Source organism: Myotis lucifugus, unplaced genomic scaffold (genome assembly GCF_000147115.1).
Source record: "Myotis lucifugus unplaced genomic scaffold, Myoluc2.0 scaffold_906, whole genome shotgun sequence".
Classification (NCBI taxonomy): domain Eukaryota; kingdom Metazoa; phylum Chordata; class Mammalia; order Chiroptera; family Vespertilionidae; genus Myotis; species Myotis lucifugus.
The window spans coordinates 34,828-61,695 of NW_005871954.1; the positions used below are offsets into that span (position 1 = coordinate 34,828).

Consider the following 26,868-nt stretch of genomic DNA (forward strand, 5'->3'; position numbering starts at 1 on the left):
CGCCAACCACTTCGACACCACCAGAAGCCCCAGTGCGGGCGGGGTTGGGTGAAGAAGGTTTTGTAATTTAAATGTGAACATTGAGAACGAAGAGACCCACTAGGAAGGGCTTCTGGTGGCTAACTGGGCTCAAAACAAAACAAAAACACAGACACACACACAAACAAACAAAGCGTAGCAGCCATTTCTACGCCGGGGCCTCTCCAGGGAACTGCACTGAGGGAGAAGCCTGCTCGAAGCCGCCTGCCTCTGCCCTGAACTGTCTGCACCGCCTGCCGCCTCTGTTCCTTCCCCGACCAATCGGAGCCATGACGCTCTACCAACCAGAGTGGCTCCATCCTCACTAAGGACCTTGACTTTTGGACCAAACAAACTGCAAATATTTGGAGTCATCCATCCTTTGCCGAGAAAGGACCAATCAGGGACCAGGGGCAGGGACTTCTGCCTAAATGAACCAACCGCAAGTGTAGTTTCCCTCTCCACTGAAGACTGGGAGGGGCTAAAACACCTCGGAGCAGAGCCCACTGGTAAGGGGCAGGGCCTAGCCTAGCCTATGAGCCTAGCCTAGTGTCTAAGCTTAGCCTGTGAGCCTAGTCTAGCTTTGGAGCGGAGCCTCAGAGCCTTGGAGCCTAATACATGACAATTATATGAAATTCACACCTTAGTGTCCACAAATACAGTTTATTAGAATACGAGTGCCCCGGTGCACGGATTCATGCACATTGAAAGGAAATTAATTAGAAGGTGGCTGGCGGGTGGGGTGGGACTGGGCTAGATGGTCCGACATGCCCTGGAGCCAACCTCCTGCAGTCCCTCCGCTGCTGGCTGCACCTGGGGTGGCACCATGGCTCGAAGGGCATCTGTGGAGTGAGTGGGGTTCCCCCGGCAGGTGGGGTCCCTTGGCCTGGCCTGTGGGGATCAGGTCGAAACCGGCTCTCTGACATCCCCCTGAGGGGTCCTGGGGTGCTAGAGGGCACTCTGCAAAGTTGCTGTCGTATAGGGTGTGGAATGCAAACACAAGAGTGCAGTAAACCAGATTCTGGGCCGACAGTGCCCCAGCAACAACATAACCCACGGCTGAAGGTGGAATCGCACAACCCCGAGAGGGATTGGGCTCCCTCCTCTCTGGTTTCGGGGTGCATCACCCGAGAACCGCTGCTGCCGAGTCACTACAGCTCGGCAGCTCCTGCATTGTATGTCTGCCCCCTGGTGGTCAGTGCGCATCATAGCTACTGGTAGGGGACACTTAGCATATTAGCCTTTTATATATATATATAGATATATATATATATATATATATATATATATATATATGGCCACACCTATTTGTGTACATATTGTTGATGACTGCTGTCAAACTATGAGGAGAGACTTGGAGTTTCAACTGAGACCATCAGCCGTTCTCTCTCTGGCTGCTACAGACAAAGCAGCTGACCTCTGGTCTAGGATCTCGAATTCCCTTTATCATCTTGCACAGCTGGTTAAGAACTTTGGAGTTGCTTCTTTCACCAAGGACCATCTTTTTTTTTTTTTTTAATATATTTTATTGATTTTTTACAGAGAGGAAGGGAGAGAGACAGAGAGTCAGAAACATCAATGAGAGAGAAACATTGACCAGCTGCCTCCTGCACACCTCCCACTGGGGATGTGCCCACAACCCAGGTACATGCTCTTGACCGGAATCGAACCTGGGACCCTTCAGTCCGCAGGCCGACACTCCATCCACTGAGCCAAACCGGTTTCGGCAGGACCATCTTTTCTAAGCCAATTAGCCATTCCTTGGGGGGGGGGGGGCAGAAAAGTAGGCTGCACGGACTGCATAGGAGCACCCGACTTAGGCACCTGGAGTCCCATTGGAAAGGAGAGTCAGAAATCGCAGGTGGATGGGGAAGGACGAAGCCCTTTTTCCATCTTCTCTGTCTGACCTGGCAGAAAAAATGTTCAAGCACGAGGGTGAGGCTAGGGGAAGGGCGTGTAAAGCCTTTTGTGTGGGTGCCACCTTTGTGTCAGTACCGCCCCCTAAATGCTGGCAACTGTAGGCTCCACCCCAGTCTCCCCACATCGGGCACAAGCAACATGGGTTTGGAATCGGGGAGCCACAGAAGCGATGACAGTGGGAATAGCTTAGCAAAGAGCAAGCTTGGAATCCTTCCAGAGAGGACTCCTGCAGGTGGGTTCAGGGGCCAGGCATCGCGGTGGAAGGAGCTGGCGTTGAGCACCTGCATTAGCGTCGCTCAGTGTGACATCCCGCCTTCTCTGAAGCAGTGATCACTGATCCCCGAGGATGTGCAAAGATTCCTGACCCCCCTCCACCTCCCCGCCACCCCGCATTAACTGACATCTAGTAAGGCAAGGCTTCTGGTCAAAGGGCAGTGGATTCAATGCAGACGTTACTGCCTCCTAGTGGCCACAGCATGGGGCTCATCTCTAAATGGAGATTCTAACAGGATTTCCCAGGTGCTGCTGGAGTTCATCCTCAGAGCAGGAGGGACTTTAAGAAGCCACCCGTTTCATCTCCTTCACTTTGCAGGCGGGATGTTGACGCTCAAAGTCACAGGTGGGGTCCAGGGCTACGCGTCCCAATTCCCGGCCCATCGGCCACATGGCGCTGCAGGCAGCTTCGTTCGGCCGTGCGGACTCCATGTGGTTCTGCGGCCTTCCCGACTGCTGGGCACGGCTAATACTGTGCCAGGCAAAGACGGGTGCTACCCCGGCCTGAAACTGTGGCTGCGGAGGACGCCTGGGAGACAGCCACGTGGCCTAAGGCGGCAAACGCCCAGGGAGGACAGCACAGGATGCGGAGGAAGAAGGACCGGGTTTGCCAGCAAGCCCCCGGGAGCTCTCGGAAGGAACCAACTCCGCCCAAGTCCCTGATCTCGGAATTCTGGTCCCCAGAGTGTGAGGACAATATGTTTGCGTCCCATAAGCCACTCTTTGTGGTGCTTTTGTTACAGCAGCCCCAGCAAATCTATAAAGATTCTGTAGAGCGTTCCCTGCCCAACCCCTTCTTCCAGTTGTCAATCACGCTTCCTGCATGGAAGGCAAAGCTGGAAGAAGAAATGCCGAAGCGCAGGACCCTGGGCGAGCGGTTCCAGTGAGGTCGCTCCAGACCCGCCTCCCACGCCCCGCGCCCTTCGCAGTGCATGCTGGGGCTTGTAGTTCCGGCGTGCGGAGTCCTGCGCGCGCATCCCCAACCGCCGGGCGACTTCCTCTTCGGCCTCGGCTCCCGGAAGCTAAGCAAGTTAAAGTTCAACGCTTCCTTTCCCCGCCTCCTAGTCCCGCAGACTGACAACGCAAGTAGCCAATAGGTGGCCTGACTGGCGCTTTCTTTTACCCGATTGGCTTAGAGTTTTGCAGCCGCCCCGATAAATTTGCCGGGGATTGGTGGAGCCTTCAGTTTTGAAAATTCTAGATTTCGCCCGCCCAGCGCGGCCCATTGCTTCCCCGGAGCCGAGAGCCTCAGCGTTCAGGAGCTGAGGGTCTGGCGGTCGGGGGCCTCGTCTAGGGAGGTCGCTGGACTTGGATCTGAGTAGCACTTAGGAGACGCGGTTTAACCGAGTGAGTGTGCGCGGGCGGCTATGGGGGAGGGGGCCCGAGGGTGGGGGTGGGGGAGTGTGTGTGTTAGGGGGTGTGTGTTAGGGTCGCTGAAGGAGGAACACAGGAGGCCAAGAAGGGTAAAGGATTATACATTTATTGTTACATCCGCTAGCAGAAGGGCTGAGACCAAAATGGCACCAGCGGGGCAGAGCAGGGGGAGCGGGGTATTTACGTCCCTTGTAAGGGTCAGTCCAGGACCAGGTGCAGGTGGGGCCCAGTGCAGGCGGCCCACTGGAAGCCAAGGCCGCTCATCTGAGACCTATAATGAGAATAACAGGACAGTCGCCCGGGGTGGCGGTGGGGCGAGAGCCCCAGCCGAGCCGAATGGGGTGCAAGAATGTGCCCGACCGGGTGGCGGTTAGCAATTTGTTACTCCTCCCGCCAACTCCGGAGGGGGAGCGTGGGGGAGGGGGGCTGCCCCCTTTCGGCCTGGGAATGGACGGGTCACCTCTTTCACGTGGCGAGGTGACCTTCCTTAGCCCTGGGGCCGGAGATGCCCCCCCACCTCCCACCTAGGTCACAGGTTCTGAGAACATAAGCCCGTCCCCTCCGGGTGCCCAGCACCCAGCTCCGGGTCTGGGAGGCCGCCTGTTGACCTGGACGCGGGGGTAGCGCACAGCGCCCGGGTCGTGGGATGGGATTGTGCCAGACTCCGTTTCTGTACAGTTAGCCTTCGCTCAACACCTCCCCTTCCCGCTGAGCAACATTTTAAACTAGCCCTTTCCGGATGCCAGGGCTGCCCCTTGCCCCTCCCCAGGCAGGTTCGCTGTCAGAGATTCAGTTCCATCCAGACACCCTGGCCTTGGAGGGGGTGGGGTGGGTGGGTGGGGGTGCCCCAGGCCCAAGTGATGCCTGCCTGTCAGAGGTTGAATCCGCGTAGCTTGTGGTTTATGAGCACAGTTTAAATCCAGGCCCCAGAGTGGCTGAGTTAATTTCTCTTTGCCTCAGTTTCCTCATCTGCACCTGGGAGAGAATTAAATCAGATGATGCCTGACTAGGGCATGGAGTAGGGCTCGGTAAATGGGAGCAGCTCCCTAACTTCTTGCACCCTCAAAAAAGAACAGGCATTGCAAAGGAGGGCAGTGGGGCCTCCCGTCTGCTGTGTGGTGTGAGGGCGGTATTGGGGGAGGGGAGGATGAGCTCTCTTCTCTCTCGGTGGCAGGTGGGGTGCTCTGGGTTTGTGCACAGGGTTGACACGGCCGAAGACATTTATGCTGCTCTTCCCAGGAGCCTCCTTCTTGGTGCACTGACCCCCTCCTTTCTCAGGCTCACCTTTGTCCTAACTTGTGGCCCCTTTTAAAGCTGAGCTCTGCCAAACACAAACTTTCCTGTGGAAGACCTGGGAAGTCTCACTAACTCCGGTGAAGGTCCTCAGGAAGATCCTTGAGTAGTACTATTATAACCGTGGTTTTGAAATCTGTACCCAGTGGTTTGCTCGCTTCCCTTTCTTTCACTTGTGACATGTTTCTTTGTCTCCGCATTTTGGCTGCTTCCCTGTGTTTGTTTCTATGTATTAGGCAGAGCTGCTACGTCTCCTGGAGTTGGTAGAGTGTCCTGGTGTAATAGGTTTCCTGTAGTGCCCAGTGGCTCAGCCTCCCTCGTCACCTGAGCTGGGTACTCTAGCTGAGTCCCTGTGTGGGCTGTGTGCACAGTTTTGTAGTTGAGCCTTGACTGCTGTTGGCCTCACTGGGAGGAGTTGACCTCTAGGCCAGTTGGCTGTGAGGACCAGCTGTGACTACAGTGGGAGAGCTGCTGTGCAGAAACACCCCTATGGAGCAGGACTTGCTTCCGTGGGGCTTTGGTGCTCACTGAGGCTGCCCCTCAAGTGTGATGCTTGTGGATGTGCAGAGTTGTAATCTGCTGTGGTTTGAAGCTGTCCACTGGGTGCACTGGCTCTAGGGCCTCCAGGGAGGCCTGTAGCATCCTCCTATTTGTACCAGGTTTGGAAGTGCCCAGGTGAGGCCCAGCTGTGAAGCAAGGCAGGCAGGTGCTGGTGCCGGATCCTGGGCCCTTTAGTGATAGGTTTGGGGCATGCTGACACCTGCTGCAGCTTGTTTGAGAGATTTTAGCAAAGTCTGAAACCTGAGCCAGGACAGGCCTTTCACATGGAAAAGCTACTGCAAACAGCTTGGGTGGGGCTGCAAATTGGATGGGGTGGGGTCTCAGGGAATAACGGGGGTGGAGCAAACAGTGTGCTCCAGGTTGATGGGGACTCAGATATGGCTGCCAGTCAGCCCTGCAATGAGGGTGGTCCCAGCACAGGAACAATGACCCCTGTGAGCACCTCCATCTGGTAGAAAGCTGTCCCAAGTTCCTCCCCCGATGCCAGACAATCCAGATCCTCCCCATATGTGTCTGGGTCCCCCAACACCTCCTGGCCCTGGAACTCAAAGGAAGTGAGTCCGAGTAAGTTCATGCTCAGCCCTTTAAGAGGGACACCTGGGTCTCTGGCAGCTTCTGTGTGTCTTAGCCCCAAACCTCGCTGATTCTTATGGCCCAAAGTTATGGGGACTTATTTTCCCAGCTCTGGGACCCTGGGTGGGGGGTCTGGTGTGGGGCTGGGACCCCTTGCTCCTCATGGCGGCCTCCGCAGCCCATGTGGGTGCTGGACCAGCTGGTTCCCCGTCTCTGCCCCTCCTACCAGTCTCAACCTGCTTTCTTCTTCTCTAGTTGTAGGACTTCCATTTAGCCAGCCTTCGGGTAGTTCTGGATGATGGAATTACACCTGTATTTTAGGTGTAATTTTGATGTGTTTGTGGGAGGTGGCGAGTGCGGGCGTTTCCCTCCACCACCATCTGGGTTCCCCTCCTGAGCTGCTTGTGTTTAAGAAAACGAGAGAAAACTGGCTTTGCATTCTCCCCTGCCCGTAATTCTACACGAGGTTTCTTAAAAAGAAGCATTGCTTCTCTGCTCCCCTCCTGCTTCCGTACCCACGTCGGGGGCATCTCAGCTCAAGGAGAGAGGTGGTGGGGCCTCTTGGGGGGAGGGCGGGGAGCGGGAGGAAAGCAGCCTCTGCCCCTCCTTCCCGACCCCCTCGGAGCAGAGCCCCTCCCAGCCGCCCCCTCGAAGAGGCAGTTGGGTTCCATGTTCTTTGGTGTGAGGCGGGGGGTCAGCTCGTGAGTGGCTCAGGGTGGCTGTCTAAGCCCTTGCTCAGCCACAGCGAGGAAGGGGAGAACCCACAGGAGAGGAGGAGCGGGGCTGCCTTTGGGCAGGTAAACGGGTCCTGTGGCCGCGCAGTTTCTCCCTGATCCAGGAAGGCCACTGGCCGTGACTTACACTGTGAGCCCAGAAAAGGCCACTTGTAAGGGGACTGTTGGTACCGGAATTGGGTTGGAGGTGTGGACTTGTGGGGACGGTGTGCGGTGGGTGGGTGGTGTGTGGTGAGTGGGCAGAGGGAAGGCCCTTGAAGAGTGTGAAGAGGACGGGTCCTTCTTTTTTGCAAAAAGGAGGCGACTCGGTTGGCGTTTGGAATTCAGCTCTGGTTCAGGCACTTGGTGTCTTGTGGTGACTGGGGGCTCAGGGTTGGGGGCTGGGGGCTTGGCCTGGCAGGTTCTCCCTGGAGAAGGTTCCAGTCTCCAGCCCTGAGCCCTGTGCCTTTTGTCTTTGTTTTTCACCAGACAGAGCCACCATGGGGACGACCGCCCCCGGGCCCGTCCACCTGCTGGAGCTGTGTGACCAGAAGCTCATGGAGTTTGTGTGCAACGTGGACAATAAGCACTTGGTGTGGCTCGAGGAGATCGAGGAGGAGGCCAAGCGCATGTTCACCAGGTGAGGGGCGGGCAGGGCAGGAGGCGCCGGGGCTCCTGGCTGCTACACTCGGGGGGCATTGCCGCCCGTTGCCCGACTGGACAGGCAAGACAGACAGGCTGCCAGGGGTCTCTCCTGCGGGCCCAGTGTGCTGCGGCCCGAGCTAGTGCAGTGGGAAGAGGGAGGAGAGGTGTGGGCTGGGCCTCAGAGGATGGCGCTGCACCTGCTCCCCTGGCCACCTTGCTCCCCTGCTGCGTCCCTGGGGGGAGGCCCCAAGTGCCCAGCAGGGGACTTGGCACATGGCCTTGGAGATCTCACTTGGTGCTGGTGACCCCAACTTGACCTGTCACTGCTAGGAAGTGGGTAGGGGCTGGGCTGGGAAGGGGAGGGGGCCAGTGGTCCCAGGCAGCTACAAATGTCACTCTTCTTACCAAACAGAGAATTCAGCAAAGAGCCCGAGCTGATGCCCAAAACGCCTTCTCAGAAGAACCGACGGAAAAAGAAACGGATTTCATATGTTCAGGATGAAAACAGAGACCCCATCCGGAAAAGGTAGGAGGGGCCCGGGGCTGCCACTGTCTGGGTGGGGGTGGACAGCTGGGCAGTCGGAGTCTGGAGGCTTGGAGCCCACAGGCGTGTTTGATTCCCACGTGTGGCCTGGGAGCAGGGGCCTGCCGGAATGGTGATGGGCGCCATGTGGCCATGCTGGGGGCGAGTTATCACAGGGAAGCAGCATGACCCAAGACCGCGGAGACCAGGGCGTGTGTGTCTGCGTGTGTTGGGGTCGGGGTGTCTGATCCGGGCCTTGGAGGATGGGAAGCGTTTCCAGAGGTGGGAAAAGACAGAATCCAAGTTTCTGTCTGGGCGAGGCCACCAGCTGTGGCCGAGGGGCCCGTTGCTCAGCCCCGTGCTCTGCTCGTGGTGATGCCCATGGAAATGCCGTGGGCTGCAGACGACCGGCAAAGGAGGCTGGGCCTTGGGGCAGGAGGTCCTGGGCACATACCCCAGCCCTGCCCCGTAGAAAGCTCTGTGTCCCTTTGTTAATTCCCACCTCTCTGAGCCTCGGTTTCCTCAAATCTAAAGTGAGAATGGCCCTGCCTCTCAGCGCCGTGGATTCAGTGATAACGTGAGCAAAGCCTGCGGCAGGGTGCTGGGCGGCGTGAGCACAGTCAGCGAGAGGTCTCTGACTGTAGTCTTCCCAGAGTGCGGGGAGCCCCGGCCTGTCCCCCGTCCCAGGCTGGGAGACGGAGGCTCAGAGAGGGCGGCCCAGCGTCTCCTGGCAACGGGCAGAGCCTGGGCCAGAACCTGTCTTCTGCCTCCCAGCCCTTCACCTCTATTCGCCCTGAGCTGGCGGCCGCGGGGAGACTGGTGCCCCCGCTCGAACTTGGGTGCCCCCTGCCCTGCTGGGTCTCTCAGCCTCTGCTCTGCTGGCTTTGGCAGGTTGTCCCGCAGGAAGTCTGCGATCAGCCAGGACAAGGTGGAGCAGCTGGTGGCCGGGGAGAACGGCACCGTCATGCGGCGGGTGACCCGGGCGGCAGCGGCGGCCGCGGCGGCGGCCATCATGGCTTCTGCGTCGCCCATCCCCGAGTCTCCCACTCCGCTGACCAGGAAGCCCAAGATGGTGCCCAGGGTGGAGATCGGCGTCAGCGAGCACCACAGAGCGGAGCAGCACGTCAGCCAGCGCATTTCCGCCCGGGCTCCGTCCCCGGCTCCGTCCCTGGCTCCGTCCCTGGCTCCGTCAGATGAGGAATCTACACCCAAGAAGTCAGAAGCCGGGAGACTGGAGTCGGTCGCCGTGAGCTCTCTGATGGCTACACCCCAGGACCCCAAGGGCCGAGGGGTCAACGCGGGCCGATCGGCCTCCAAGCTCAGGATTGCACGGACCTCCCCAGGCCCGCAGGACGCACCCGGCTCTCCAGCCTCCCCGTGGCAGGAGCGGGTGCTGGCGCCCATCCTGCCGGATAACTTGTCCACCCCCAAGGGGGCCCTCGTGGGCCGGCGGTCAGTGCGGCGCAGCCTGATCGCCCCGTCCTCCCCGGGTCCCCAGAACTCTCTGGCCCAGAAGTACTCCCTGGTGGACAATCCCAGGAGCACCGTCCGCAGGTCAAACAGACTTGCCCAGAATGCCACCAAAGAGCCGGCCGCCTCTGCCCGCATCATCTGTGAGTCGGGGCTCAGCAGTGGGTGGGGTGCAGTGGGGTCCTGGGCACCCAGCTTCGCTCTGGGGGACCCATCGAATCATCCAGTGAGGAGCTGTCTGTCCAGAGAACTGTGGGGATGTCATGTCACATACCTGCCAGCCACAAACCAGGGGTGTGATTGTGGAACTGGATTTTACTGTGTTACATTTTAATTTAGGTGTACAGAGCCGCACTTCGCTGGTGATTGCTGTGTTGGACAGTGCAGATCTCGGCCAAGCCTCTGGTTTGACAAATGAGGAAACTGAGGCCAGGGAGGTGGACCGCGGCCCTGTAGTTAATGCATTCCGAGACTGTACCCAGGGCCAGCGGGTCCCGCTGTCCTGCCAGGGCTCAGCTTCACCATGTTTGTGGGCTGTTCCTATGAGGGAAGCGGTTGAGTCTGAAGATACTGAGGTGAAGGGTGTGAATAGTCACGCAGCCGACTCGTCCTCGGGGGACAGCGAGCTGGGTGTGAGGGCCAGTTCGTCCCTTCACCTCCCCCGCGACCCTGGTCGGTTCCAGGAACCTCCGCACCTGTCAGCTGGGGGGTAACAGCATCTGCTGAAAGGGTTGGGGTCCCCTCGTTAACCTCGCAGGGCGCCTAGAACAGTGTTTGCCCTGTTTCTATCCTCATTGGCTCCCAGCTCAGAGGGCCTTGGTCCCCGTGGGAGCCTCGCAGGAGGACAGGCAGCTCTGAGGCAGGCTGGCTGCGTGGAGGAGGTGGGGCCGCCAGGTGGAGCAAATGTGGGGAAAGGTATCCCTGGCAGAGGGACCAGCTCGAAGGCGGACCCTGAGGCATGAAATGGCAAGTGATGGGGCCGCTGGGGCTCGGCCCCACTAATGCGGAGGCTGTGGCCCTGGATGGCTGTTGGGAGGTTCCTGGCACTTTACTAAAAAGATCCCAGAGGGAGGGAGGGAATGAGGCAGGGAGACGAGGAGGAGGCTGCTACGGGTCCAGCAGAGGAGGAGAGGGAGTTGGATTGATGGAGAGGACGGCCAGGTTTTAAATTATTATGGATTAAAATTATAGTCGACACCTACCTGGCACTTTAAGATTTATAAAACTCAAGGTTATCTCATTTGGTCCCCCCAGTAGCTCTGCTAGCCTGCTAGTATTTTCCCATTTCACAGAGGAGGAAACTGAGGTTTAACGAGGCCACCGAGTCTATCAGCTGGCCAGCAGCCACTTGGGGAGGAGGCCTCCTGGAGAGCCCAGGGTGGGGCTGAGGCAGGCCGGTGTGGGCACCCGGGGAAGGGCTTGCTCTGGGCTACGGGGCTCGGATACTAAGCCTGGGGCGCGTGCAGGTGTGTGGTCTGACCCCCGTCTGTGTTTGGGTCTTCAAAAGGGCCCAGGTGGGACCTGCCTTGGAGGTTTCCTCAGGCCTGACTCTGATCCTGGCAGGAGGCCCCAGGGGCGGTGGAGCCTGGAGCTCCAGGGAGCGGGCAGGAGAGACTCTAGAACAGTGGTTCTCAACCTTGGCTGCACATTAGAATCACTTGGGAATCTTTTTAAAATCCTGATTTCCGGGCCTCATCCTCCGGAAATTCTGTTTCTTTGTTATGGGGTGAGGCCACCACATTAGTAACAAAGAAACAGAATTTCCAGAGGATGAGGCCCAGAAATCAGGATTTTAAAAAGATTCCCAGGTGATTCTAATGTGCAGCCAAGGTTGAGAACCACTGCTCTAGAACCTGTTCTGCTTTTGGATCTGAATCCAGGCCCCCAGCGCTTTAGCCGTTCCTGTCGCCCCTCCCCCTTGGCCCTGTCATTTGCTTTGCATTTGTGGCAAGAAGAGGGTCAAGAGGGAGAAGGTCCGAGGGCTGGTGCTCTAACCACTGAGCCACCAGCCAGGTGGCACTTGGCTGGTTTCTGAGGTCAGCTTTTGTTCCTTTGTTTTCCCCTCAGGTCACAGTTACCTGGAGAGACTCCTAAATGTTGAGGTGCCCCAAAAAGTCAGGTGAGTTCAGTTCCAGGTTTTGGGGGCCTTCCCAGGTCTGGAAGGACACACCGGGGCCAGGTTGTCCTGGTGCGCTTAGGATTGGAAGCATTTCCGATGCCCGGCCTTTCCCTCCTGGGCACTGCCCACTGCTGCAGCCCTGGCCCTGCCCCCGTCTGACCAGGAAGTGAGGGGCACGGGGTCAGGTCTTCTTACATTGCCGGTCAGTACCACTTGTCAGCCCTGGCCTGGCCTGAGCCCCTCCAGCCTCATCCTGGGGATGTGGGCTCCATAGGTTGTCAGATCCCAAGGCCTGTGGACGAGCCAGTGCAGCCAGGAGGAGCCACCTGCCAGTCGGGGCGGGAGAAGGGGCTGGGCTGCTCCCTGTTCCGGGATCGCACCCAGCGTTGCTCTGGGCTGGCGCTCCCGTCCTGGGGGCTGCATCCTGCCGGCGCTAACACTAGGCCCACACCTTGCTTTGCAGCAGGGGCCAGTGCCTGGGATGGGACAGGGTGACGGCAGAGCTGCTGGCTTTGCTGGCCCCGTGGTGAGCGGAGAGCAGGCCTCAAAAGAGACGTGGCTGCCCAGGCCCAAGGGGTTGAGGGGGAGCAGGGAGGCGGCTCCCATCCTGAGTCAAGGCCCCGATGCGGGTGGGGGAGGCACATTCAGAGCTGACATCCCTCAGGCAGCAGGTGCTCCAGAGCCCTGCTCCTCCTGTCCTGCCGGGGGCCGTGGGTTTGCGGCCCAGACCAGGGTCTCTGACATGCACCCCTCCCGGGTCTCTCCCTGGGGGTTGGAGGTGGAGCGCCTGTGGGCGATTTGGGCTGGTGGGTCTCACAGTGTCTCCTGCTCTGCTTTCAGCCCCGAGGAGGACCCCAGCAAGGAGGCTGAGCCTGTGGTGGAGGCTGAGCCAGAGGTGAGGCGGGCAGGCCAGGGAGGGGAGGGCTCGAGGGCCTTGGGCGTGTGCTCTGTGCTGTGAGTCCCTAAAGTCCTATTATTTTTTTTCATCTTCACGTGACTATATTTTTCCCATTGGTTTTCTTTTTTAAGGGTGGAAGGGAAGGGGGGGAAGAGAGAGAAATACCCATATGAGAGAGACACATCGATTGGTTGCCTCCCACATGCATCCTGAATGGGGCTGGGGATTGAACCTGCAACCCAGGATGTGCCTTCGACCGTGAATCAAACCCATGACCCTTCGGTGCGCAGGGCAATGGTCTATCTGCTGAGCCACACTGGACAGGGCTAGAGTCTTATTTAAAATTTTTATTTATTTATTTTAAATTTATTTATTTTTTTGTTAATCTTCACCCAAGGATATTTTTCCATTGATTTTTAGAGAGAGTGGGAGAGACACACAGAGAGAAACGTGGCTCTGAGAGACATACCATGATTGGTTGCCTCCCGCACGCATCCGACCAGGGGCGGGGATCTAGCCTGCAACCGAGGTACCTGCCTTTGACCGGATCAAAACCGATCCCTTCAGTTCGCAGGCCGACGCTCAGTCCACCAAGCCAAACCGACTAGGGTTTACTTTGAATTTTAGGGGATGTTGATTAAAGCTGGGGACAGTGAGACAAGGGCTGGGACAACAGGAGAGGGACTGGGGCGGGGGAAATGAGCCCAGGCTGGGCTGCGCTGGCTCACTAAGAAGTCAGAGAAAAGGGGGCAGGTTCAGGGGGTTTGCCCGGGATACACTGCCGCTGCCCTGGTTGCAAGCCTCGTGCATACACCCCTAAAGTCTTGGTTCTTCCCTCAGGTCCCCAAGGTTGTCACCAGCACGCCCGGCTCGCAGCCTGCGGCCGGTGGCCAGGACACGCCCTCCGTGGGGCAGCGAGGTGAGTCTTCCTGACCTGCCGTGTGCACATACCCAGCGCCAGGCGGGCCTGGGCCTCGGCCGGCCTTGCTCTCGGGGAGAGGGAAGCCCCATTTTCTGGGCTGATGCTGAAGGTAAATGAGACCCATCCCCCGCCTTTTGGCTGGAGCTGCTGCCAAGTGTCATGTGAGTGGCCATGGCTGGTTGGTGCAGGAAACGGGGGGCAGGGCCTGATTGGGGCGAGGCCTGGAACGCCACTCCAGGGGCAGTGGTCTTGTTTTGTGCTGGGTCTTGTTTTGTCCTTGGCACTGGCTCACTTCCCACCTTTGTGGGTCCCTGTCTACAGGGAACAGGAGTGCCCTAGGCTCTGCCATAGGTGCCTGGGGTCCAGCTCCCGTCTCCCTGGTGGGGAGAGAGAGTGCTGTAGTTGCGGGGTCTTGAACTCGGCTTCCCCAGTGACCCCGGCCGGGTCAGGGACGATGGCCATGCTGGCCCCACAGCTCCCAGGGGCTGCAAGGAGGGGGAGAGCAGGGAGCGGGAGAGCTCCGTGCTTTGTCCTGGCCGTGAAACAACATGTACCCATCCCCTCCCGTGTGGACGCTCATGGGAGCCCCGCCCTCCTGTCACGTGGGCTCCAGCTGAGGGCCAGGAGGAGGGGGTTGGGAAGCTGTCAGTGGCCTGGGAGAGCCTGCACCCTCCACAGGCTTCCGCTGCTGCAGGGCCCCCCAGCTCAGCCCTGGTTTGTCCTGCAGTCCTCACAGGCCCGGCTGGGGGTGAGCGGTCCATGGGCCGGGGATGCTGTGCTGGCTCTGGGTGTCCACAGATCTGCCCAGGCCCATCGGCGCTAAGGCTGATGCTTCTGCCCCGGGCCACCCTGGGGTCTGCCACGGCTGTGCCAGTGGGCCCCTTCCCGACCCTCCATGCTGTCCTGCTCCCTCACTGAAATTGCTGTCTTCACAGAGGCCAAGACCCACCAAACAGATGGCCCCCTGGAGCCACCGCAGAGTGTCAGGTTTGTATCGGGGAAGGGGTGTGGGCCACTGTTCCGAGGGGCCCAGAGCGCATGAACCTCGAGTCCTGTTGGGGAGGATGGGCCTGTGGTCAGGGGCTGGTGCTCTGACCCGATGAAGGAGGCAGCTTGATGCTGGGGGAGTCTGGCCTGGGAGGGAGTGTCCAGATCCTAGACCCCATCCTTCTGTGTCCTCCTGGCCGTGTGACCTTGGACTGGCCACTTCCCTTTCTCTGCCTGGGCAGTGGAGGGGCGGTCAGGGAGACCCCACCTCTGCCGCCTAGAATCCAATGGGCTGGTCCCGTTTTCTTCATGGGGTGAACTTTCATGGGGTGTGGCGAGGGCTCTGGGGGGTGCCTGGGTCAGCCCCGTGATGCTACTCCCTCCGCGCCTGCAGGAGGAAGCGCAGCTACAAGCAGGCTGTGAGTGAGCTGGACGAGGAGCAGCAGCTGGACGAGGAGGAGCTGCAGCCCCCCCGGAGCAAGACCCCTTCCCCGCCCTGTCCGGCCAGCAAGGTGAGTGGGCGTCGGCCCGCTCTCAGGGCCTGGGCCCGACCTGAGTCCTGACGCTGACCCGTCCGCAGGCGGTGCGGCCTCCCCGGACCTTCCTGCACACCGTGCAGAGGAACCAGATGCTCATGACCCCGACGTCCGCCTCCCGCTGCAGCGTCATGAAATCCTTCATTAAGCGCAACACTCCCCTGCGCATGGACCCGAAGGTGAGGGAGCCCGTGCCCCGAGCTGAGCTCTGCCAGAGGGCTGCCTGGCGCAGGCTCCTGGCTGGCCCCGAGGCTCTGGCTGGCCCCGAGGCCTGCTGGGAAGCAGTGCGTCTGCGCCCAGGCAGGTATGACCTGGCACTGGCTCACGGGCCGGCTCAGGCCTCTTTGGCCATGGGCTGCCTCGACACCTGGGATTGTCCCTGAACTCTTGGGTTCTGTGCTGTGGCCGAGAGGCTTGGCCATCTCAGTGTGGCCCCTGGGCTGGGAAGTAGCGGAATTGGCCTAGCAGGCCCCCGCCCCCATTCCACATCCCAGAGCCTGGAGGGTTAAGGTGAGGGACACGCTGGTGGGATGCGGGCTGGGTGAGATGAGAGGGTGTGCCCGAGCAGACGCCCTTGCATAGCCAGGAGCCTGGCCAGCTTTCCAGGACGTCCCCTGGCCGGCATTAACTCGGCTTTTCCCTGTCTCCTCTCCTCCACAGTGCAGCTTCGTTGTAAGTAAAACCTCTTCCTGTCCTTAACCTCGCTCCGCCCAGCACTTACTGCTGTAACCAGCCTTGCACACTGACCGAGCACAGAGGCACTAACACGCGAAGCGGGAGCTGTAAGGGCGGTGGGCGGTGAACCCGGGGCGCTGGGGCCCTGCTGGGCGCGGCCTCCTCCCCGCCTCTGCCTCTGCCTCTGCCTCTGCCTCTGCCTCTGCCTGCTGCCAGGAGGAGGCGTGTCAGGGCCTCCCTGAGGCAGAGGAAGCACAGGGTATGTGACCTGCAGCTGCCACAGGCCACAGTGTGAAGTTCCCCACAGCTACCTCCCTCCCTCCCGCCCAGCCCTGGGCTTCCTCTCGGGGTCTGAGCTGAGGTTTATTGGGCCACACACCTGAGCTACCACCGGAGGGCAGGGCTGAGCAATGGGTGCTGGAAGGCCAGGCAGGTGACTGAGGGGGGCCGTCAGCAGTGGTCTCTGGAGAGGAGGCCACAGAAGCTGGTCTCTTCTCAGACACCTCAGGGCTGGGCCCAGCCGGGAGCTGGGAGCACAGAGCTGGGATCTGCTGGCCGAATCCTGGCTCCCCGGGGCTCCACCTTGCACAGCGGCAGCCGCTTCATTGCCAAAGTTCCCACCGAGGGGCCCGAGGGCCTCGCAGCTGGCTGTGGGCTTGGCAGATGAAGGGCTTCCAAGCAGGTGGACAGGTGGGCCCTGAACTGGCCTCTCCTGCGAGGAGGCTGCTCTCTGGGTGGCCATGGCGAGGGCTTACCTTCCAATATGCCAGCAAGCGGGCTGGGAGCCCTTCGTGCCTGCTTCTCTGCCAGGCCCCTGCCGGGCACCGAGGCCCAGAGCTGGGGACCAGACTCGGACTGTTGACCCCACAGGGACCTGTGGCCCATCCAGACTGAGCGGGGCCCTGCAGGCTCACGGGATGGCTGAGCGGTCTGGGAAACGGCCTTTTCCCGCTTTGGGGAGCCCAGGCCCCTGCCCAGGGCATCTGGTGGGGGGAGGACAGTCCTCAGGAGACAGGGTCCTCGCATAGGTCCCAGGGCCTTGGGCTGGTTCCTAATCTCCGGGCGTCAGTGTCCTTGGCTCCGCACAGAGATCGGGTGACCAGAAAGTCGTGTCCAGCAGCCAGCACAGGGCTTGGCATGCAGGGTGACTGCTTGTGGAAGCTCTGGAGGCAGGACAGGGACAGTCCAGCCCTCCGTCGGGCGGGGCAGCGCGGAAGCACCTTCTATGATATGAACAGCTGTCTGTGAAACTCACAGTGCGACTCCGAGTCCTCTGGCCTGTGCTGGGGATGGTAGCGCAGCTTTTGGGGGAAAAACCGGTTTTGCTGAAGGCGGGAGCCTGTACACAGGCTCTCGGGGCAGGAAGAGGCGGCGGCACCCGCTTTCGCTTCCCAGGTGCTTTCCCCACAGAGAGCAGGCGGTGCGATGGCCCGAGGACCAGCCTCCTGCTGGTCTGTGGGTCTGGCCCATTGGAGAGAGAGCCAGCCAAAGGCCACCTAATCCCCCCCGGGGGGCCCCCAAACCCGCAGCCTCCTCCAGGGCCTTCCCGCACCCACTCCGCCTCCATGGCTCATTTTTTCTTTTTCTCCGTCTTCAAGAAAAGAAATATTTTTATGTTAAAAATGTACAGTGAAGTTTCTGTTGAAAATTATACGCTGAAACCTATGTTTTGTAAAGGTCCACATGAGCATTTTTAGTATTCCATTTTAATTTGTTGTGATGTTGACTATTTCATTTTACAGTTTTTCACTGGTTGCTCTAGGCGTTACATACTTTCACAGTCACTTTATTTTTTTATTTTTAAATATATTTTTATTTCAGAGAGGAAGGGAAAGGGAGAGAGAGATAGGGCCTGGGCTGTGGAAGAGCCTGCAGCCTAAGTATGTGCCCTTGACTGGAATTGAACTCGGGACCCTTCGGTCCACAGGCTGACGCTCTATCCACTGAGCCAAACTGGCGAGGGCTGTCTAGTTTCTTCATTTCTGAAGGATATTGTCACTGAATGCAGATAGTTCTTAGTGACCAGTTCTTTGCTTTCAGCACTTCACCCATGTGGTGCCACTTCCTTCTGGCAGCCATCGTTTCTGATGAGAAGTTTTCAGTCATTCGGATCGTTGCCCCACCTCACCCCCACCCTTAAGTAATGTGTCTTTGTTTGTGGCTGTTTTTGAGAATTTTTCCCTTTGGGTTAAGTTTTCAGCTGTGTGATTATGATGTGGCGAGACATGGCTTTCCTTGGATTTATCCTACTTGGGTTTCGATGACCTCCGTGAATCTGTAAATTTATGCCTTTTACCCAATTTGGAGCGTTTCCAAGCCATTATTTTTCCACACTTTCCCCTGCATTGCACTCCTCCCGTTGTGAATGACGATGGCACAAGCGATAGACCTTTGGTGCCATCTCAAGGTTGCCTCAGGCTTATTAATTTTTCTTCCATATGTTTTCTCTGTTCAGAGTGGATGCATGTTATTAATTTATCTGCATGTTTTACTGACGTCTGTCCTCTCCATCTGCCCTTGGACCCACCCACTGCCTTTAGTGCAGGGATTGTACTATTAGTTCTAAAATGTCCATCTTGCTCTTCCTCGGATCTCCTGCTGGCCGAGCTGACTCCTTTCCCGCTGTCTCGAGAATGCTGTGATCACTTGTTACAGTGCACACACAGCGTAAACAGGTTGCAAAGCACAGTCAGATTCCCAGTCTCGTTCTTCCTTCTCCTTTCCAATGCACTTGAACATAGGTATCCTCAGAGCGTACATCCAATTTTGAGCCCACAGTTTGGCAGGGCTAAGTCGAGGGCCTTAGGTGTCCTGAGCAGAAAGACGGAAGGAAGCTCAGTCTGAGTGGCAATGGAGGGTGTTTGGGGGTGACTCTGCCCTCAGAAGCAGTCTGATGCTGCTGCCCATCTGGAGGCTGTGGGCCCTGAGGGGTTATCCTGGGCCAGCCATGCCCCTGGCCCAGCCCTGGGCCGTCCTCCTCACACCCCCTCCCACCCAGGAGAAGGAGCGGCAGCGCTTGGAGCAGCTGCGGCGGAAGGAGGAGGCAGAGCAGCTCCGCAGGCAGAAGGTGGAGGAGGCCAAGCGGCAGCGGCTGGAGGAGGTGAAGCTGTAAGTGGCCCAGGTCCCGGCCCTGGGTGGCCCAGGCCGTGCCGAGCTCCCCCTGACGGCCCTGTGCTCACAGGAAGCGGGAGGAGCGCCTGCGCAAGGTGCTGCAGGCCCGGGAGCGGGCGGAGCAGATGAAGGAGGAGAAGAAGAAGCAGATTGAGCAGAAGTTGGCTCAGCTGGATGAGAAGACCGAGAAGGTGCGGGCCCTGGGCTGGTGGGCGGCCAGGTTTCGGTGGGCTGTTCCCTGCTGGGGCCCGAGGGTTAGAACTGGACCCTCATAAGTTAGGGGCTTGACGCCCTGGGCGCCTCTCCTCTGCGTCCAGGGCCTGGAGTTGGTTCTGCGCCCCCCCGAGGGCGGAGGTGTAAGCAGCAGCCCTTGGCGAGTGGGTGGCTGGTGCTCTGGGCAGGGCTGGCGCCAGGCGCCCCTCCCCTGGGCTGTGAGGGACGAGCGGGTTTGCAGGGGCCTCGGGTGCCTGTCGCAGTTCTGAGACCCGCTCTAGGGTTGAGTGAGGAGGGCTGCTCTCACGGGCATGTGTGGGTGGGCTCTGCAGGCCAAGGAGGAGCGATTGGCGGAGGAGAAGGCCAAGAAAAAGGCAGCGGCCAAGAAGTTGGAGGAGATGGAGGCACGCAGGAAGCAGGAGGAGGAGGCGCGGAGGCTGAGGAGGCTGCAGCAGGTGCGATGCAGGGGGCGGGCGTGGGCGTCCAGGAGGAGGGGGGGCAGATGGGCGCTGCCTGAGCCCCTGAGGGCTGCTGGGCACACCCCACTTGGTTGGCTTAATTCTGGTGGCGCTTGTGGCTTCCAGCTCTGAGGAGGATTAACAAACACGTTGGAGACGGCACTTGGAGGGTTCAGACACGGACTCTAAGCCAGACTTCCGGTCTCAGCTCTGCCCCTTGTTAGCCGCGTGGCCCGCACAGGCCACTGGACCTCTCGGTGCTTCGGGTCCTTCCGGTGGCGGTGGGATCTACTCGGTAGGGCTGCTGTGAGGGTGGGATGTTCACCTGTACGAGTGGGGACCTACTTCTTCCTTGGAGCTGTCGATCTTACGACCCTGGGGAACACGAGTCCGTCGGGTTGTGACACTCACGGCTGAGTCTGCTGAGTGTGTGCTCCGTGCCAGGCGCTGTTCTAGGAAAGTGAGGTGCAGGTGTTCGTGTTTTTGTCCCCATTTGACCGATGAGGAAACCACGGCCAGAGGGCTTACAAGGTAGCCCAGTGTCTCAGCGAGCGCGTCCGGCTCCAGTCTGTGCCTGAACTACCAAACCTGCCGCAGAAGCCATTGCTGCAACATGCCTTTCCGGCTGGTGGCGGTGATTCCGTGATGCCTGGCGTGGGGCCACCCTGGCTCAGCCCCTGACCGTCTCTGATGCCTCCAGCCCAGGCCTGGCCTGAGCCCCTGACCTTGTTCTGCGTTCTCAGGAGGAGGAAGAGCGGCGACACCAAGAGCTGCTGCAAAAGAAGAAGAAGGAGGAGGAGGAGGAGCAGGAGCAGGAGCGGCTGCGGAAGGCGGCCGAGGCCAAGAGGCTGGCGGAGCAGCGGGAGCAGGAGCGGCGGAGGGAGCAGGAGCGGCTCCAGGCCGAGAGGTGAGGGAGCCGGAGGGCCAGGCTGGCGGGGGCAGCCCCTGAGGGCCCAGGCGGCGTCCTGCCACGTGTGCGTGCGTGTGTGTGTGTGTGTGTGTGTGTGTGTGTGTGTGTGTGTACGGGAGACCGAGCGGCCCCCTGGCACAGCTCCCCCTTCCCTTGGGCTTGGCAAAAGAGGGTCACACTTCCCTTGGCTCCGCACCCAGAGGTCTGCAGCCCGAATGTGGTGGTGGCTCTGGGAGGGGAAGGTGTGACGGGCGGGCTCACTTGGGACTCTCCTGTCCTGCCTCCAGCCGGTGTGCTGCCCCCTTGGTTCATTTTGTCCTCAGCTGACAGGGTCGGGGTGTGTGTGTGTGCATTTGAGCGGGAGTTCTTTGAGGTGCACTGCAGACCCCACTAACCGTGTCTCCTCTGTGGTGATGATAACTCAGCCCCCCGCCCGCCCCCATCATTTCCGACTGCCCCCCTCGGTATCCATGGCAGCAGAGCCTGGGTCTGGAGCTCTCAGAGGCAGAGGTCTCTGCGCGGGCAGGACCCGCAGCCAGTCCTGCGAGCGGAGTGGGGAGTGGGAACCGGGGCCTGAGCCGCAGGGGCCTGCTCCCTGTGCTTAAGTTTCTAAGTTACTGATTTTATTTATTTTTATTTTTTTTATTTTATTTTTTTTTAAAATATATTTTATTGATTTTTTACAGAGAGGAAGGGAGAGGGATAGAGAGTTAGAAACATCGATCAGCTGCCTCCTGCACATCTCTTACTGGGGATGTGCCCGCAACCCAGGTACATGCCCTTGACCGGAATCGAACCTGGGACCTTTCAGTCCGCAGGCCGACGCTCTATCCACTGAGCCAAACCGGTTTCGGCAAGTTACTGATTTTATATGGAAAGAAACGTTGATTTGTTCCACTTATTTATGCCTTCATTGGCTGATTCTTTTTATTTTTTTAGTTTTTGATTTCAGAGAGGAAGGGAGAGGGAGAGAGATAGAAACATGATGAGAATCATTGATCGGCTGCCTCCAGCATGCTCCCTACTAGGGATCAAGCCTGCAACCCAGGCATGTGCCCTTGACCAGAACCGAACCCTTCAGTCCGCAGGCCGATGCTCTCCACTGAGCCAAACCGGCTAGGGCCATTGGTTGATTCTTGTGTGTGCCCTGACCCAGGATCGAACCCGCAACCTTGGTGTAGCGAGACGACGCTCTAACCACTGGAGTGACCCGGCCAGGGCTCCCTGTGCCTCTTGATTGACACCAAGGTGTCTTGGTCCTGTGGCAGAGTCGGAGACAGGGGTCTGGGCGGGACAAACGGTGGGGTGACAGTTGATGTGGCTTTAGGATGGCATGTGTGCCACCCAATGCCAGTGTCTTAATGGGGGTGACGGGTGAGGGTCGTAATGGTTGGCAGCAGAGGTGGGTGCTGCGCTCCACGCTCCACACGTGTTTCTTGTCGAAGCCTCGCGTGAAGGCCCTGTGGCGTAGGAACCAGCAGCTCCCCTCCCAGAGGGGGAGGCGCAGAGGGTTAAAGCCTCGCTCAAGCCACAGCTGTAAGTGGAGGTGGCGCCAAAGCCCAATAACGGCCCAGCCCCGCTTCAGCCAGGCTTGGAGCCCAAGGCCCCCCTGTGGGCCGGACCGTCCGAGGTAGCTCAGGTTTCTCACCTGATTCTCGGGGCGACTGGAGGGAAGGTGTCAGGATCCCCGCTGTGCAGCAGGCAAGACTGCGGCTCAGACCTAAGTCAGCTGGAAGCGGGGCCAGGTTTGGTGACTCCGAAGCCGCGTGCTCCCTGCCCCCTGGCCGTGCGCTTTCCAGTCCTTGGGGCATAGGCGCGGCGGTGGGCTCTTGGCTGCTGTGCCCGTTCTGCCATTCCGCCTTCTGGGCCAGTGCCATGGGCCCGGCTTCCCTGGCAGGGATGGGAACCGAGCTAGGGCTTAGCTTCCTGCCCTGACAGGCCCGTGCTTGGTCCTCAGGGAGCAGCAGGAGAGGGAGAAGGCCCTGCGGCTGCAGAGGGAGAGGCTGCAGAGGGAGCTGGAGGAGAAGAAGAAAAAGGTACAGGCAGCCAGGGGGTGGGGCTCGCTCGGGTCTGCGCTGAGCTTTGGGCGGGGAGCCCTGGCATGGGGGCTCCGGGGCGGGAACTGCCTTGCTTGGCCGTGTGGGGTGGGCCGGGGGTCGGGCAGGGCACATACATTCGGCCCCTAACCCCCGGCCGGCTGCTGGTCCCAGGAAGAGCAGCAGCGTCTGCAGGAGGAGCAGGAGAAGAGAGCCAGGGAGGCTGCCGCGGCCAGGAAAAGCCTGAACACGACCGTGGACGTGCAGGTGAGGCTGGGCCCCGGGCAGCGAGGAGCCGGGTTCTGATTCTTCTCTTCCCGGAGCTGGGGGCATGGTGGTCGGATCTAAGGACCCTAAGAAAGGGCGGCCGCAGGGGGCCAGTAGTTCACTGTTCTGGATACGCGTGTTCTTTCTTAATCTTAAAATAGAATTTGTTTTTTTAAGAAGAGAAACTTAAACTTTATATAGGGTGTCCCAAAATTCACGCAAGAAGTAATTTTGATAGAAAACACAGGTTTCTAATTAAAAATTGTAAATTTTTTATGGATTCATAAAGTATACAGTATAGGGTTATGTATGGAATAGCATATCGGGTAACTGGCCTCCACGGCTTTGCTGGCACATACGCAAAGCCGTGGTCTTCATTGGTCTTCATTGTCCCTGCTCCTGGGCCATCATTGGTACTTGGTAATGCTTATCAAATTGAAGGGATTGAAATCAAAGGGCAACAGATGTTAGAATCTGATTCAATAAACCAAGTAAAATTAGGCTTTTATTTTTTTGTTGTCGTTAATGCTCACGCAAAATTCAAATCTTGCGTGAATTTTGGGACACCCTATGAAAGAGTAGAAAGTAAAGGAGCCTCAGATGAAAGCGCTGTGTTTTGACCCGTCTAAACATGATGGACAGTCTGAGCGGACACGACTGTACCTCCTGTCCTAGTCCCCGGCTGCGGAGACCGGTGGCTGAAGCGAGCATTGAGACAGGACCGCCAAGGCCAAGGCGCCCGCAGAGTCTGTGTCTGCGGGGCGCTTCCTGGTTCACAGACAGCTCTTCCCACTGTGCCCTCGGAGGTTGGGGGGCGGGGGGGGTTAGGGGAGGAGACAGAGCTCTGAAGTCTCTGTTTAAAGGGCACTGATCCATTCACGAGGGCTCCACCCGCATCACCTGAGCACCCCCGGAGGCCCCCCTCCTGATCCCATCGTGTGGAGGGAGGGGGTTTAACAGATTTGGGGGGGACACAAGTACAGTCGGTCCTCGGGTGACGTCGGAGATCTGTTCCTACGGCGACGTAACGTGATTTTCACCGTAAGTGGGATCCCACCTCCATAAGCACCTACGTCACTCACATGGAGCACAGACACAGCAGGAATGAAGGGAAACAGTGAAACAATTTAAAAGAAAGATAACAATTCCTGACCTTTACTTGTGGAAAATAATAAGAAGCATAAAGCACATGTGTACATACATCGAAATGACAGAACTTTTTTTTTTTTTTTTATAAATAAGTGGGAGGTGGCGACGTAACCATGAAAGGACGAACCCGAGGGCTGCCTGTATTTACTCCCGTGCATGCCACTTGGCAGCTTGAATTTTTTCCTCCATTTTTTAGAATATGTTGTACACCGATGTCGGCACTTGTAAGTCTCTCCTTTTTGTGTACCAGCTGCTGGTACCAGCGCCTGCTCACAGGCACTTAGGTGACTTCCAGTTGGGCGCTCTACAAGCAGCATGTTATGAGGGAGGTTATGAGGGAGGGTTTCAGCGCAGCACAGGAAGTGTCCGGCCACAGGGTTCCCAGGGGTCCCCAGGCGCCGTGCACAGAGACATGCGGACCTGGAGGGACGTCTGCAACTTCCACATGAAACAGGCGGAGGCCGGTTGTGTATGGTGTGACTTTACTCGGCCCTGAGCCTTTTGACTTCTCCTGTGACAGGAGGGGAGGTGGCCGGGCCCCAGCCCCTCGGAGGGGGAGGGGCGCTGACGCCCTCGTTTACTTTTCCAGTCTCCAGCTTGTACCTCCTATCAAATGACGCCGCAGGGGCACAGGGCTCCCCCCAAGATCAACCCGGACAACTACGGGATGGACCTGAACAGCGACGACTCCACCGATGATGAGTCGCATCCCCGGAAGCCCATCCCCTCCTGGGCCAGAGGTGAGCAGGCCCGGAGCTCTGGGTCCTGGTCCTCACCCTGCCTTCGGGCCCTGGAGGGAGGGGCTGGGCCGGTGCGGTGTTGGGAGGCTGTGGTGCCTGCACCCGCCTGGGACGCGCTCAGGGAAGAGTGGGGCCCTGTCCCGGGAGCTCACCCCTGGAGCAGATGCTGACGCCCGTGTTCTCACCAAGCACATGCACGTGGGGCTGGCCGAGGGCACCTGGTGCTGGGTGTTCCGGCTCTAGGCCCTCCTCGCAGGCCTGCCCCTCCTTGCGGGCGATGAGACTTGGGCCTAAGTAAGCAGCGTGGGGTGGATAGAGCCCCGAGAGGTGATGGGGCTTAGCAGCGCCCCGAGCTTCGGTGGGAGATCCCACTGGGGAGGCAGGGAAGCCCGCGGGGGGCGGGAGGGGGGGTGGGCACTGGAGCAGGATTTGATCTTGCGGTTCACGGGCCCCAGCGCTTAAACAGGATGTGGGTGAGTGTGACTGCGGCCTGGGCCGGGTGTGCAGCCTGCGGCAGTGGAGCGGGCGTGCATACAGTGGTGCTCGGCAGAGTGCAGGGCTGGGCCGGCAGCTGCAGCAGGCAGCTTGCTCTTGGGACTGCCGCCTCACTTCAGCCCCACAGTAGCCCGGCTCCCTAACGGCCAGCATCGCTCACTTGGGAGCTGTCAGCAGGGGTCCTTGTGGCCAGGGAGCCAGGGGACTAGCAAAGCCACCTGACTAGTTGACCGTCAGCTTAAACTCCTTGTTCTCATCTGTGAAATGGGCATGATAATAGCACCAGCTGAGAAGGGTTATTGAGGAAGAAGTTAGCACACTGAAGGCCTGGTGCAGAGCAAGCTGGCACACCTTCCCCCTGGTCCTCCCTGACGGCCCCCTCTGTCTGCACCCCCACCTTGGGGCCTGAGCGGCTGGCTGCCGAGATAAATAGCTGCGCACAGGAGTAGGGCGGACGGCATCATAGGCTTAAGTTCTGAGCTTGGCCCTGCCAGTTACTAGCCGGGTGCCTTTGGGCCCAGCTCACCACTATAAAATGGGGAGAATGAAGGATGGGCTCCAGGTGGGTGTGGGGTAACGAGAGCCCGGCCCCTGTGAGCGCCTGAGGGCCAGCGTGCAGACGCGGCCGCCGGACGATGGCAGGAGAGGGTGATGGTGTTTGGTGGGGGCGGGAGGAGCAGGGCTCCGAGAAGCTGGCCTGGCAGCAGGTGGGGCCTGCTGGCGTGGAGATGGCGTGGAGAGGCTGACGGGGCTGGGGGGGGGCGGGGCAGGGGCACGGGGATCCCCAAGGCAGTGACCCGGCCCTGTGTCCTCTGCAGGTGCCCAGCTCAGCCAGGCCATCCTCCACCAGTACTACCACCCCCCGAACCTGCTGGAGCTCTTTGGCACCATTCGCCAGCTGGACTTGGAGGACATCTTCAAGAAGAGCAAGCCTCGCTACCACAAGCGCACCAGCTCCGCCGTCTGGAACTCGCCGCCCCTGCCGGGCCCCCGGGTCCCCAGCAGCCTGACCTACAGCCTGAAGAAGTTCTGAGGCAGGCCCCTCTGTCTGTCATGTCTCCGTTGGTCTGTGCCCTCCTGCCTTGTGTTCTGTCCCTGAGGGTGGTTCTGTATGTTCTATAAATGTTCTGGTGGCCCCGGCTGTGTGGAGGCTGCACATGGTGTGAGTCTGTGGAAGTCCCGGGCCAGCCCACGTGGCCCGCCGGCAGCATTCTGTAAATAGGTTGCAATAATTTAGCCTGGACTCTAACAGGTAGATTAATAAAGTTCATTCCTTTAAGCCTGCTGTGGGTTTTGTGAAGACCGGGGGCCTCGGCTGACCCTGGCCCCTGGCCCTGCCGCCGTGTGTCATGGGCCACCAGAAGGGCTGGGGCGGGGGCCAGCATTGTGCCTTGTCCTTGTGCTTCAGGGTCACGGTCCCACCTCCAGAGATGAGATGCGGTGGGTGCTTATGCTGCCTTCCCTGGCGGCCCTGAGAAACACTGCTGCTCTCAGGATGGGCAGGTGCAGATCCTTCCTGTGTTTCTGGGGAGCTCCCTGTTTGTAAGGGGGGTGCTATTCCCTGGGAGAGGCCTGGGGTTGAGGTCCGGAGAACTGGCTCTTGATGCAGCTCCGCCCCTTAAGGCCGTCCCTCAGCCCCTCGCTGCGTGGATGGTGACGGGTTGAGCTCCTTCACAGGAGCAGAAAGGGATGAGGAGAAAGGAGATGGCTCTTCAAACTACCTCGGGCCCGTGCTTGCCAGCAGTTGAGATGTTTTCCAACAAAACCAGGAAGTTGCTAATGAAATACTTAGTGCTCATGGGAGCCGGCCCTGGTCCTGCCTGGAGCTGCCAGCTGAGTTCTAGATGTGTGAGGGCGCCCCTTGTCTGCTGCCGCTCCAGCCCCCGGTGGGTCAGGGGCCAGGTCAAGCCGCAGCCAGTCCTGTGCAGTCTGATTGGAACCCACCCAATGGAAAGGCCCGTTGTCCCCACTGCTCTGCTGGGGCAGAGT

The 26,868-nt window shown here is 59.2% G+C and overlaps 1 protein-coding gene across 2 annotated transcripts; it reads left to right on the top strand.

Annotated features, from left to right (window-relative positions):
• Positions 1 to 3,402: 3,402 nt before the first annotated feature.
• On the top strand, positions 3,403 to 26,158 carry INCENP (inner centromere protein). Of its 2 annotated transcripts, XM_006106777.3 has the most exons (19): positions 3,403 to 3,558; positions 7,215 to 7,365; positions 7,783 to 7,896; positions 8,785 to 9,506; positions 11,431 to 11,482; positions 12,323 to 12,377; positions 13,221 to 13,299; positions 14,238 to 14,289; positions 14,684 to 14,801; positions 14,870 to 15,004; positions 15,486 to 15,497; positions 18,499 to 18,608; positions 18,682 to 18,802; positions 19,157 to 19,279; positions 20,026 to 20,189; positions 22,150 to 22,228; positions 22,403 to 22,495; positions 24,234 to 24,384; positions 25,698 to 26,158. In XM_006106777.3, the coding sequence occupies exons 2-19, from the start codon at positions 7,226 to 7,228 to the stop codon at positions 25,910 to 25,912; spliced, it is 2,535 nt and encodes an 844-aa protein (XP_006106839.1). In that variant the 5' UTR covers positions 3,403 to 3,558; positions 7,215 to 7,225; the 3' UTR covers positions 25,913 to 26,158. The 2 variants fall into 2 exon arrangements, with proteins under 2 accessions (XP_006106839.1, XP_014304211.1); XM_014448725.2 differs by lacking the exon at positions 15,486 to 15,497.
• The last annotated feature ends 710 nt before the right edge of the window (positions 26,159 to 26,868 follow it).

Excerpts from the sequence above, each read along its gene's own strand:
- INCENP (XM_006106777.3), top strand. The coding sequence starts at position 7,226 with ATGGGGACGACCGCCCCCGGGCCCGTCCACCTGCTGGAGCTGTGTGAC. Across the intron at positions 7,366-7,782 it reads GCCAAGCGCATGTTCACCAG|AGAATTCAGCAAAGAGCCCG; the intron begins GTGAGGGGCGGG and ends CTTACCAAACAG. Across the intron at positions 22,496-24,233 it reads ACACGACCGTGGACGTGCAG|TCTCCAGCTTGTACCTCCTA; the intron begins GTGAGGCTGGGC and ends TTACTTTTCCAG.